The 12,705-nt window shown below is 46.2% G+C and overlaps 1 protein-coding gene across 3 annotated transcripts in view; it reads left to right on the top strand.

Annotated features, from left to right (window-relative positions):
- The window catches only part of YLPM1 (YLP motif containing 1), a 923,718-nt gene that overhangs the window by 190,096 nt on the left and 720,917 nt on the right, over positions 1 to 12,705 (top strand). For all 3 annotated transcript variants that reach the window (XR_015299909.1, XM_086937497.1, XM_086937498.1), the window contains exon 5: positions 11,315 to 11,432. Coding sequence is in view for 2 of the 3 variants with exons in the window: in XM_086937497.1 (XP_086793623.1) it covers positions 11,315 to 11,432 (118 nt within the window). In the remaining variant the exon portion in view is untranslated. The remainder of the gene's footprint in view (positions 1 to 11,314; positions 11,433 to 12,705) is intronic.

Here is a 12,705-nt window from a genome sequence, read left to right on the forward strand (position 1 = left end):
GTTCGGCAGCATCCCCAGGCAATGAGGTAGACCAAAACTTGCGTTTGTTTGCCACTGCTTGCTCCGAACAACTTGGTTGGGTGGGGGGCTCTTAGTGTGCTGTGGCCGCACACAATATTTCCATACCACGCCCCTCTCCGAAGGAAAAGAACGAGCCACACCTGTAGCAGGTCAGAAACACGCTTTATTCAGCATTCTGGGCATGACGCGTTTCGTCGAGTAGACTTTTTCAAATGCCCGTTTCCATCAGAAGTGCTTGCATAACTCCACCTTTAACCCAGCTGGCCTCGTTGCGATTGGCTGAAACCTGCTGGCCGGCGCTAGGGAGCATTACACAAACTCGGACCTCCGAGTCCTTGCAGCAGGCAGTCTTATTCGTCAGTACTCCCCCCAGTGGGCGGTGACTGCCTCTCACTCCACTAGCGCTGAAGTTATGGTGGAAAAGCGGCTGTCCTGAAACAATCACCCACCCGCAGGGCACAACTGTAGCCTTGGAGCGACACATCAGTTTGAGACGCTCCCTCGTGTGTTCACGATCCAGTCCATTATATATATATATAGATCTCAAAAGAATCCTGAGCCGCTGAATTCCAAGCGGCACCAAGCAGGTAACTACCTCTTCCCCAAGAATAGAGACGCTTAATAACGGGCCATCCAACACACTGAAGTGCAAGCAGTCATATTTTATCCAGTGCAATTACGGGCAGCTGCCCTCCCTGACGCGTTTCGCTCTGACAAGCAGAGCTTGATCACATGACGCGCCACTGTAGGTTGTGCCTTATATGTGAACTAAAAGCCTATCAGCTTAAAAAACAAGACTGAAAGGTCAACTTCAAAAGTGCAGATAATACAGAAACCATGATCAAATGATTAGATAGTTACAAAAGTGACACATAGAAAATCAAGGTGGCGTGTAACCTACAAACATGTAGAATGAATAGTAAGAGAACCTAAATGTCCATATTGCAGCAAAAAATTATGGCAAGTGCCTGAAATCTATATATGAACAAAGAGTTCAAATTGAAATACGTCACAGTTCTAATGTTGACAGGTGAATTACCACAACCACGGAGCGAATGATATTACGATCTACATATTCTAAATGTGTTCACAAAATTCATTTTCTGAATCATAAAACCAGTTTCTCCAAGTGGAAGAAATCATCATTATAAGCACCTAAGACATCATGACACATCAATAGCATGATTCATTATGTATTCTAGACGGTCATCCGAACATGGCAATATAAAGTGAAAAAATAAACAAAAATTATTATAAAAGGTTATTAAAACAGGGCACTGAAACAGTTAAGCAGTGACCCTCACTAGATAACCTGATGAAACAATTAGTACGATGTAGACAATAAACATGTCTGACAATTGATCTCAAATACAGCAGCCGCTGAATTTCATATGTTCAACTTTTAGAAAAACTTTTTGGGTTCATTTAAATTCACCTTGCACAACAAACATGAAACTTGATAACACACGCCTCAAATCAATTCTAAACACATTATAAGAAATTCTTAAGCCCTTCGTTAATATTTAATCCATTAGGGGCTCTGGTATCTAATAGTAATTTCAAATGTGTCTCCTGCCTTAAAATTTTCTCACGATCTCCACCCCTAATAAGGTTTGGGACAGAGCCTAGGACAGTATACTCCAGATCTTTAAGTTGGTTGTTATGGATCGCTCTAAAATGACGTGCCACAGGGTAATTATTGTCTGAATTGACAATGGCACGTATGTGCTGTAGAATACGTTTGTTAACTGGGAGTTTCGTACTCCCAATGTACTCTAAATTGCATGTGCACCTGAGTTTGTAAATCACTAATTCAGAGCGGCAGGTTAAATACTCGCGGATTGGAATTCTTTTTTCGCTTAAGGCAGACTGATAATATGTGCCATTTTTCGCGAAAGTGCATGCACGGCACGAAGTACATTTAAAGAAGCCCAACTTCAACAGCCAAGAAGGTTTTAAAATGCTCTCTGGCATAGATCTATCTAATGCATCTTTCATAGATATAAAAAACGCCTAAAGGTGATCTTAGGCAGTCTTGGTAAAATAGGTCCTAAGATATTATCTGTGAGAATGATCGGCCATTCAGAGTAGAGAATACTTCTGATTTTTCTTTCTTGGTTGCAGAAAGTTGTGATCAAACGTATGGGGCCAATTATATTAGGTTCTATTGTAGTTGGCAACTTTGGTTGTAATAATTTGGTTCTTGATTTGCCATTAGCTTTGAATAAGGCCTGATCCAGAATATTAGAGCTATAACCCCGTGACAAGAATCTCGAATATGACTCATTGAGACAGGTGTTTAAAGAATCAGTGTCACGACATATACGTTTTATACGGATGAATTCACCGTAGGGAATACTTCTGATGGTGTGGGCAGGGTGGGAACTCCGAGCATGTAATATGGAGTTCCCAGCTGTCTCCTTACGGTGCAATTCAGTATGGAGTTTCCCTGCTTTAATGAAAAGATGGACATCCAAAAACTCAGCGAGTCAGTGGTGACAGTAGCTGTAAATTTCAAATTACGATCATTTTGATTTACATCACTGACAAGTTAAAGCCTGTTCGTGTGAGCCACTCCAAACAATAAATACATTGTCAATAAACCTCCAGTAATGTATCAAATATTGACCCCACTGAGCGTGTCTGGTCCCGAGCTCGTGTTCCTCCCACCAGCCAACATGTAAACATGAATAACTGGAGGAGAAACACGAACCCATGGCCACACTGCGTTGCTGATGATAAATGACATTTTGAAACTGGAAATAATTATTATATAAACCTGTTTCAATCATCTGGAGGAGCATGTTATTGTGGTCACGGAACAAAGCTTCCCTTTGATCGAGAAAGTATTTAGTGGCTTCCATCCCTTGTTGATTATGTATACTAGTACATAGTGACTCTATATCCATAACAATAAAACAATAGTTTGGGCACCATTTGATTTGTTCAACTTTCTGCAAAAAGTCTGTTGTCTTTCAAATAGGTTGGTAATGATTTCATGTGGGGTTGGAGGAAAAAGTCAACTTATTTAGAAATGTTCTCATTCATGCTTCCTTGGGCAGAGATGATAGGGCGACCAGGTACTGGACTGATGCATTTATGGATCTTCGGGAGAAGATAAAACACAGGTGTGATTGGAAATTCAACACTAAGAAATTTTTCCTCTTCACTGGAAATTAGCCCATTTCTATAACAAAGATGAATAAATGTTCTTGTTTTTTCTTCACTTTTGCACATTCCAAATTTGGTGGATTTAGAATAACCGGTTTGATTAAAAAGTTGTTTTTCTGCTTCTTGTATATAGGCGTCTTTAGCCCAAAGATCAGTATTCCCACCTTTATCTGAGTTTTTCACGATCATGTTAGGCTTTGATTGCAGTTTTTTAATCAATTTCTGATATTGTTGATTGTTATAGTCCACCTGTTTTTTACATCCCAAAGTAGCTTTATTTAAAGCCTTCAGTTCCATTATCACCCTGTCGCTAAATACATCGATAGTATCTTTTGGCATGAGGGGAAAAAATGTAGATTTCGCTCGAAAAGGAGTTGGAGTAGTTTTATCCACAGTGGTAGTTTGGCTGACAGTAGGGGTGTCCTGAGTTGATTCTTCATGGGCAATGTCAAGCATCGTTTGAAGTCCTCCCAGATGACGGACTTGTAGTCCTGTAACTGAGTTCCCAGAAACCAACTGGGTCTGGGATTGAGTTGGAGGCATTGGATGTAGCTGAAAATGTTTAATGAGCTTGATCTTGCGAATAAATTTGAACACATCAATACGTGTTTGCTTGTAAGAAAAATTGTTTTTAGGATAGAATGTTAGTCCTAGGGACAAAAGTTGTTCTTCAGCCTTAGACAGGATTTCGTCAGTCAAATTAACCACAGTGTTCTCATTAGATGAGGTTATCGTCTCCAATTTCTTCTTGCATATTATATATACACACACTTCTACTTATAGTGAGAGAAGTCTGTTCTAATCTGTATGGTATATCCGAGGTGAGCCACTAAGTCCCCTTCTAGGTGCTCTAAGGCTGCCTTGTACTCTCGATGTTTAACTGTTGCTAGAAGACCCCTTACTGCATGTTTAACTGAGAACTTGGTATCCATAGGGCTGCTTAGTTTCCAGTCTGCAAAGTGCAACTCAAATGGTGCTCTTGTCTGGCAATATATTTAACTTGCAAAGCACATACCACCCTCACTCTATCGCCCTCACTCTACCGCCCTCACTCACTCTGCAACCATTCAACAACTGGTTCAAATATGTTCTCTCAATGTTTCAAGATTTATTATGAATGTCACAAAAAGATTTTAATATTTTACTTCTGTTCTTGGATTTTCTTCACAATGAAATACACTGAACATAATCTTCACAAAAGTGATTTAAAAAAGTTTAAGCTATTGCCATTATAAATTACAATAACTTTTACTTAAGTATTAAAAAAATTAAAAGCCATTGTTATTTGTAATATCAATACATCTAAGTCACGTAAATTCAACACATGTTGCATTACAACTGCTATAGGTGTACCTTTGCAAAAGTTAAAAGTATTGGCATTGTAAATGACAAAGCTATTCATTTCGCAATTTTCAAAACCAACACATAAATAAAAATGTTGTCATTTACAAGACCAAAAGCTCAAACTTTCCTAATGTGAGACCTATTGCATTGCAAATGCTTGTTTCTCCTGGTGCACGTAGGATGCCTGGCTTTAAGTCTTGTGGGTCGTGCCACTGTAAAATGTCGGTGGTGGACACCCACGATGTTTGCCTCTACTGCCTGAAGGCTGATCATGATTTCCGGGACTGTCGTGACTGCAGAGCCATTGCCCCGAAGGCATTGCGGGAGCGATGCCGGAAGTTGCTGGAGGTCCGGCATTCCTCTCACCGCCGTTCCGGGTCTCGGGACCGTAGCCAGTGCTCCTCAGGCTCAAAGTCTTCGCCTTCCGCATTCCGGTAAGCAACGCCATAAAAATAAGTCGAAGCGTTTTCGCTCTGACATCCTCCCCACATCGCTCCCCAGAGGTGGACGAGGGGTACAGGAGATCCGCCCCTGCGGTTCCTCTGGAGCTGGGGAGTCCCGCGGCCTACCCGCTATAACCGGGTCCGTTGGCGACTCCCGAACAGATGCAAGAGTTGTTTGCTGCTATGGCTCGCCTTTGGGCCCCGCAGTCCCGTGTCCATATCCTGTTGGCCCGGCGGCTCCGCCACCGGCGCCAGCCCCGGCGCCACAGGATACTGTGCCGTTGGCTCCAGCCCCGGCGCCACGAGGTGCAGCGCTGCCTGCTCCAACTCCGCCCTCACCTCCACACTGGGTGCAGTTTATCTCACTGCTGCCCCGGTTTCCAGACCATTTTGTTCCGGCCTGGGATCCAAATTGGGATGCGGCTCCGGGCTGGCACAGTTTTTGCTGCTGTTTCACACACAGTTTGTCCCTTCTCCGGCTTTGCCGCCGCGACCGGCCCCCTCTACTCCAGAGGCGGAAGACAATTGGGAATGGTCTGAAGACCCCCTTGCCCAGCTATGTGACTCAGAGCAAGTTTGGGTGGACGACCAGGAGGACGCGAGTGAAGTCTGTTTCTTCTGACCAGGGGTTTGCCTCTCCTCCTACTATGGAGGAGGGTTCCTACACTGTGGTGCTCAGTCGGGCTGCGGAGGCTCTCCATCTCGACCTCCCTACAGTGGCCCTCAAGACCAACCTCCTTACAGAGGTTCTCCAGACTGTCTGCCTCGTTGGAGCCACTGCTCCCTTTCAATGAGGCTCTTACCGAAGTTCTCTTGGGCCCTTGGTTGTGGCTGGCCACGGGGGCGCGGGTGGATAAAAACGTCGCCATGGTGCCTGGTGATCCCGCCTTAATGACCACTCACACTACGCCTGAGAGCCTGGTCATTCAGACCTCGACGTCGCAGAGTGCCTTCCCCACAGCTCCGCCGGATAAGGACTCTAAAAGGCTGGAACAATTTGGCAAGAGGTTTTTCTCCTCTGCCCGCTTAGGGCTGCGGTCGGTTAACACTGCCTGCTTGTTGGGCAGTTACTCTCACGCAGTGTGGGATTCCGTAGCTCAGGTCTTGCCTCGGTGTTCTGAGGAGGGCCAGGCTGTCCTTTCCCAAGCGATTGCAGAAGGTAAGGATGTGCCTAAATTTGCCATCATTTGCAGTTTGGACACCGCTGATTCTTTGGGCAGGGCAATTTCCACGACTGTGGTGTTGCAGCGCCACGCCTGGTTGCGTTCGACTGGGTTTTTGCCCGATGTCCAGGACTTGCTCATGGACATGCCCTTTAATGGCTCCCGCCTCTGTGGCGACAAGGCAGACAATGCCCTGGAGCACTTTAAAGACTCGAGCCACAGCCAAGTCCTTGCGTCTTTCTATGAAGAGCCCTGCTACTCCTGGGTTTAGTTCCTTTCGTGGCCAGGGCATGGGCGCCAAGACACGCTCCAACAAGCCTGCGTAGAACCAGCCTCAGCGCGGCCGTGGATTCCGCAGGGGCGGGTCTGGGAACCAGCGTTTAAGGCAGTCCACCTCCACCCCCGCTGCTTCCATCTCCAAGCCTTCTTAATACGAGCTTCAAGGAGTACCCCACGCCGGTGGGTGGCAGGGTCTGCCACCACCTCCACCACTGGCGCGACATTACATCAGACAAGTGGGTGCTGCAGATAATCTGCCAAGGTTACTCACTCCCCTTTCTGTCCCCCCTCCCCTCCAGCCATGCACCTTGATACCACCGCATGTCGGGGGATCATTTGGCTTTTCTCTGTCAAGAAGTCACGGCTCTCCTGGCGAAGGGGGCCATTGAGTGCGTTCCCGGTGAGGAGGTAGGGACAGGGTGTTATTCTCACCACTTCCTGGTCCCCAAGAAGGACAAGGGGGCCTGCACCCCATCTTGGACCTCCGGGACATCCATTGCTTCCTCCGGAAGGAGAAGTTCAAGATGCTGACTCTGGCTCAGGTCCTGTCTGCCCTGGACTCTGCAGACTGGATGGTAGCGTTGGACTTGCAGGACACTTATTTTTACATCCCCGTCCTGCCAGCCCACTGGCGCTACCTGCAGTTCACGGTAGGCCAGGAGAATTTTCAGTTTGCCGTGCTCCCCTTCGGCCTTACCAGTGCCCCTCGGGTGTTCACGAAGGGGATTACGGTGGTCGCGGCTCTTCTGTGCCGGTCAGGGGTGTCAGTCTTCCCCTACCTCGACGACTGCCTGGGGTGAGCCTGCCTTCAAAAGCCAGTCGTCCACCACCTCCAGGCTACGGCCAATCTCCTGCATTTGTTGGTGTTCTCCGTCAACGTGCCCGAAATCGCACCGGAGTCCCTCTCAGAAGCTCCCCTTCATCGGAGCGGTTGTAGATTAGACGCTGTTTCGTGTTTATCCTCCCGAGCAGCGATTCCGGGATAGTCAGGCTGTGATTCTGATCTTTCAGCCTCTATCCCGGGTTTCGGTCAGGATGACCCTCCGGCTTCTGGGCCTGATAGCCTCCCTCATCCTGCTGGTGACACATGCTAGATGGCATATGCGGGCTCTGCAGTGGGACCTGAAGTTCCAGTGGGCGCAGCATCAGGGCAACCTGTCCGACCAAGTTCAGATCTTGGAGGACGCTGCACGGCAGTTGCAGTGGTGGCTCACGAATCTCGATTGGGTCAGTGGCAGATCCCTCTCCTTTACCCAACCAGAGCACACAGTGGTGACGGATGCCTCCCTCCTGAGGTGGGGAAGCCACTTGGGAGAGGCGGAGATCAGAGGCCTCTGGTCTCCAGCAGAGTCCCGGCTCCATATCAACCTTCTGGAGCTGCGGGCAATCAGACTTGCACTGAAGGCATTCCTTCCCTCTGTCTGGAGAAGTGTAGTGCAGGTGTTCACGAACAACACCACCGCCATGTGGAATTGCAACAAGCAGGGCGGGGTGGGGTCCTGGACCCTGTGTCAAGAGGCTCAGCGCCTCGGGACATGGCTGGAACATCAAGGCATTACCTTGGTGGTTCAACACCTGGCAGGTTCCCTGACTCCAGGGTGGACGTACTCAGCCGCCGGTGCATGGTGAATCACGAATGACATCTGACCTCCGACGTGGCGCAAGGTCTCTTTCAGCAGTGGAGAGCCTTGGTTAGATCTATTCGTTACCGAAGAGAACGCGCAATGTCATCAGTTCTGCGCTTTGGAATTTCCAAGGCGACACTCGCTCGGAGATGCTTTTCCTTGAGTGGAGTTGCGGTCTGTTGTACGCCTTTCCGCCTATACCACTTCTGCCCAGAGTGCTGAATATCCAGCGCGACCGGGCCCGGGTCATCCTTGTGGTGCCGGACTGGGCTCTGAGTATGGTATCCAGAGCTACTCAGTATGAGCATCGATCCCCCGATCCATCTGCCGCTTTGGGAGGATCTTCTGTTGCAGCAGCAGGGGACCGTCCTCCCCCCGAACTTCTCCAGTATCTACCCTCAATGCTTGGAGATTGAGCGGCGACAGTTAACACCTTTCGATTTTCCTCCTGAGGTCTGTGATGTCATTCTAGCAGTCAGGCGTCCGTCTATTTGTGGCATGGTGCACAACAAAGGCTCTGGATCCCCTTTCTGCCCCTCTTTCGGAGGTCCTTTTGTTCCTTCTATCTTTGGCCCAGCAGGGCTCTGCTCTGGGCACTATCAAAGGTTCTCTTTCGGCCCTCTCCGCCTTTCTACGGCTTCCAGATCAACCTTCTCTTAAGTCCCCGGTTGTTTATCGTTTCCTTAAGGGCATTATGCATACGTTTCCACCCGTGCCCTTCATAATGCCTCAGTGGGACTTGAATATTGTCTTGACTTTTCTGATGTGCGCTCCCTTTGAGCCCCTCCTTAACTGTCCCTTACATCTTCTCACTCTAAAGACAGCTTTCTTGGTTGCTATCACCTCTGCCAGAAGAGTGAGTGAGCTTCAGGCCCTTTATTCCAAACCTCCTTTCCTTTCTGTTTATCCGGACAAGGTGGTTTTAAGGACCCGTCCTTCTTTGCTGCCGAAGGTTGTTCTGCCCTGGCAGACCATCACTTTACCCACCTTCTTTCTGCCTCTGCATCCTTCAAGGGAACAGGAAAGGCTCCACTGTCTGGACCCAAAACGCGCGCTCACATTCTATCTGCAGCGTACACAGCAATTCCGGACCATTTCCCGGGGGGGTCGTTCTGTGCATCAAAGTATGTTACTCTTTGGCCAAGATGGAGCCTCCTGTGTGACTGCGTGCCCATTCGACCAGGGCTACTGCAGCCACTACTGCCCTGGGATGTGGCGTTCTATTGCAGGACATTTGACAGGCAGCTACATGGGCCTCGCTGCACACGTTTACCAGGCACTACTGCCTTGACAGCTTGGTCCGGAGAGATCGCTTCTTTGGCCGTTTTGTGCTCCGTGACTTTCTGGTGTAATCTTGTTCGCAGACCCACCAATGGGGTTGGTATTGCTGGGGTATCTATTCCAAGGTAAGGAATCTATCACTAACGTCTTTCAGATGCACAAGTTACTACTTGTGTAACAATATATTTTTAAGAGACAGTAATAGATTCCTTACGGCCCCACCCATTCTCTCCGTTCTGCGAACTGATTACTAGGGTTAAGGGCATCTCCTTTTAGGGCCCTAGTTTTATGCACCAATGGTCAGTATCTAGTATGGCTCTGCGTTTCTGGCGCTGAAAGTAATGTACAGAACTGACGTCAGCGTGCATGTGTGGAGCCGAAGTACCCTCCGTGATGTCATCTCGGCGCTGACGACGCCAGTGACTGACGCGGAGCTGCAGGACGCCACCTACTGACGCGCAGTGGTACTGTTAAGCAAAACTTTCCGGATCCAGTCTGATTTCTGGAAATATTCTAAGGTTAGGAATCTATCACTAACTAATGTCTTACATATATATCATTTCACAAGTAAAGAATTATTCTTCTACTAAACTTAGGACAAAGGGTACCCACAATAAAACCTTTGAAATTTCAGGATTCAAGCATAGGTGTAGCTCTATAGTCAGTATAACAAATGTCCTTAACCATGACTTCAAAAATCTGACTAATTTTTTCGTGATATATTGTGCTCCGAAGTGGTCTAGTAGGTGCTAAAATTGTCTATTGAAGTAGTGCACCATTTAGCGCAGCTTATGTGTTTAATCACTTGGTAATTTATCTTCATTTAATTGGATTTTATTAGCTTTTTTTCAAATGTATTGTGAATAATTGACTCGGATTCTGTTTTAAAAATTAGTTTATTAAACTTAACAGATATTCCAGACGTGAATGAAAGACTACTACACAGCACAAGATCTAAAGCTAGTAGTAAAACCTACTTTAAGAGAATTCAAATTGTGATATTCTTTACTTTGCTAAAGCTTGGCTTGGGCAATATTCTGGTAAATGCATTTTTTCTTCCTATTTTGCTCTTAATGGTCTTCACCTGTGACCAGCCTTGTCCTGCTCTTGTTTTAGAACCAAGGTTTAAACTTTTGACAGTGTTGCCCTTCAATTTTGAAGTCAGTAAGCCAATATTGGTCTGTGAGAAATGTTCTATTTCTTCTCAGTCTTTGTCAGTGTTGCAGAACATATGAATTGTGGCATATTTTTGTTGGATGTCAGTTTACAGGTAAAATACTAGTACAAATATTCATTCAAACAAAGCGTTTTCAATAATGTGGTTATTGACCTCTGTTTCTGATACACAGCTTAGGCTGGAAGTCAGTCTGTCTCCATGGTTTTTAGATCAATCTAGTTGGAATTAAAGACTATGTGGTGAATGGGCAATTAATGTCCCATTATCTGCATATGAAAGGGCTGATTGCTTCTAATTACTTAAACCCACAAATTGATGTAGAATTTGAATGAAACCACAAGTTTTTGTGCTCTTATAATTTCAATCCTGCCTTTGTGCTCTGTCCTCTTATTGCACACTACTTTCTGGATTATGCATCAGTCCTTTGGGCCTTTTGACTGTTCTCTGAAACCTTTGTAAACGGTTATCAGTCTAAGATAACCTTGCAGGATCTTATGGTTTTCCTGCAACTTTAATTTACTGACGCCTCCTTAGGGAGCACTGTACTGTTTTTCTAGGGCTGTAATTTACTTACAAGACAACTAAAATCTATATCTTAGTTATGCTTATCCAGCAGAAAACCAGAATCAGATGGCAATCAACAACCAAATGGCTATCAAGGATGGTCGTTCAGTGTTTTCAAGGCCCCTTTTTCCTGATGTTCAGAAGCATCTGTCTGATAAAGGCACCTTCAGTTCTTCCAGAATTTGCAGTGTTGCTGATGGGTCTGTGCTAGTTTTTGAAATGTTGACTCCATGTTTCTCTGTACAGGGAGCATAAAGAACATCTACAGGATTTCAAACCACTGTCCGAAGAGCCGCCACTGCCTGAACAGCCTCATAGACTGCAAACGTCGCAAGTCGTACCTTCCCGACAAGACGTTTTCCAGGTAAATAGTATACTAAGGTAGAAAGTCATTTGTTGTATTTACTTCCGTTAACCTGTTGGCTTTTCAAAATCAGGTATAGCCAGATGGATTAAGTGCATACAAATTTGTTATCACAACGCTAAACGCACATTAACAGTTCCCCCAAGAGCGCATTCCACATGCAAGTTAGGGGCATCCATGGCTTTCCTGGGAAACATTCCTCTAGAAGACATATGTAGAACAGCCACATGGACTACCATACATACATTTACCAAACACTACTGCGTAGATGTACACTCCAAGCAGCTGTAGGACAGACTGTACTCAAGACTCTTTTTCAAGCTGCTGCAGCTGGCACGGGCAACCACCGCTAGGAGGGAGACTGCTATACATTCTATGCACAGATATGAATTCAGCAGCCCACATGCCTCAAACGGAATATGCTACTTACCAGTATGCATCTGTTCTTAGCATGTAGTCCTGCTGACATTCATATCGCCCTCCCTCCTCTCCAGTGCCTGTCGCAGCTGTAGCACACAGAATTATTCTATAGCATGGACATCACTTACTGTATCATACTCCATCCCTGCCACAATGGCAGATGCATACTGGTAAGTAGCATATTCCTTTAGAGGAGGCTATAGAGGCAACAACAATAAAGGAAGAGGTTGAGGTAATAATCAAACCTCTTCCACCACAAAGCAGTGACTTCCCTCTGCTCCCCCAACAGCATTCTACTCCTGTGGGGGGGCAAACTAACACAGTTCCTACCTGACTGGAATTCCATCACAACAGACAAGTGGGTAAGACAGGTTATCTAGTATGGTTACTGCCTAGAACTTACAGATACCCCTCCAAATATACCACCCAGACAGCGGCCAATGTCTACAGAACATCTAACGCTGCTCCAACAAGAGGTTCTCTCATTGCTGCAAAAAGATGCAATATAGTTAGTTCCATTACAACATCAAGGAACAGGGGTATACTTGCTATACTTCCTAGAACCCAAAAAGGATGGGACACTAAAGCCAATTCTAGACTTAAGGCCTCTCAATCGGTATATACACACTCAGGTAATTTTCACATGATCACTTTACAACAAGTTCTCCCATTATTTGAACAAGGCCATTTCCTGACTAAACTAGACCTCAAAGGCGCCTACTTTCACATCCCTATACAGCCTTCTCACAGGAAGTATCTCAGGTTTGTGCTACAAGGACAACACTATCAATTCAAAGTCCTTCCATTCTGGGTCACAACAGCACCACGAGTGTTCACAAAGTGTCTAGCAGTA

The sequence above is a fragment of the Lissotriton vulgaris genome, chromosome 9 (genome assembly GCF_964263255.1).
Source record: "Lissotriton vulgaris chromosome 9, aLisVul1.2, whole genome shotgun sequence".
NCBI classification, from domain to species: Eukaryota; Metazoa; Chordata; class Amphibia; order Caudata; family Salamandridae; genus Lissotriton; species Lissotriton vulgaris.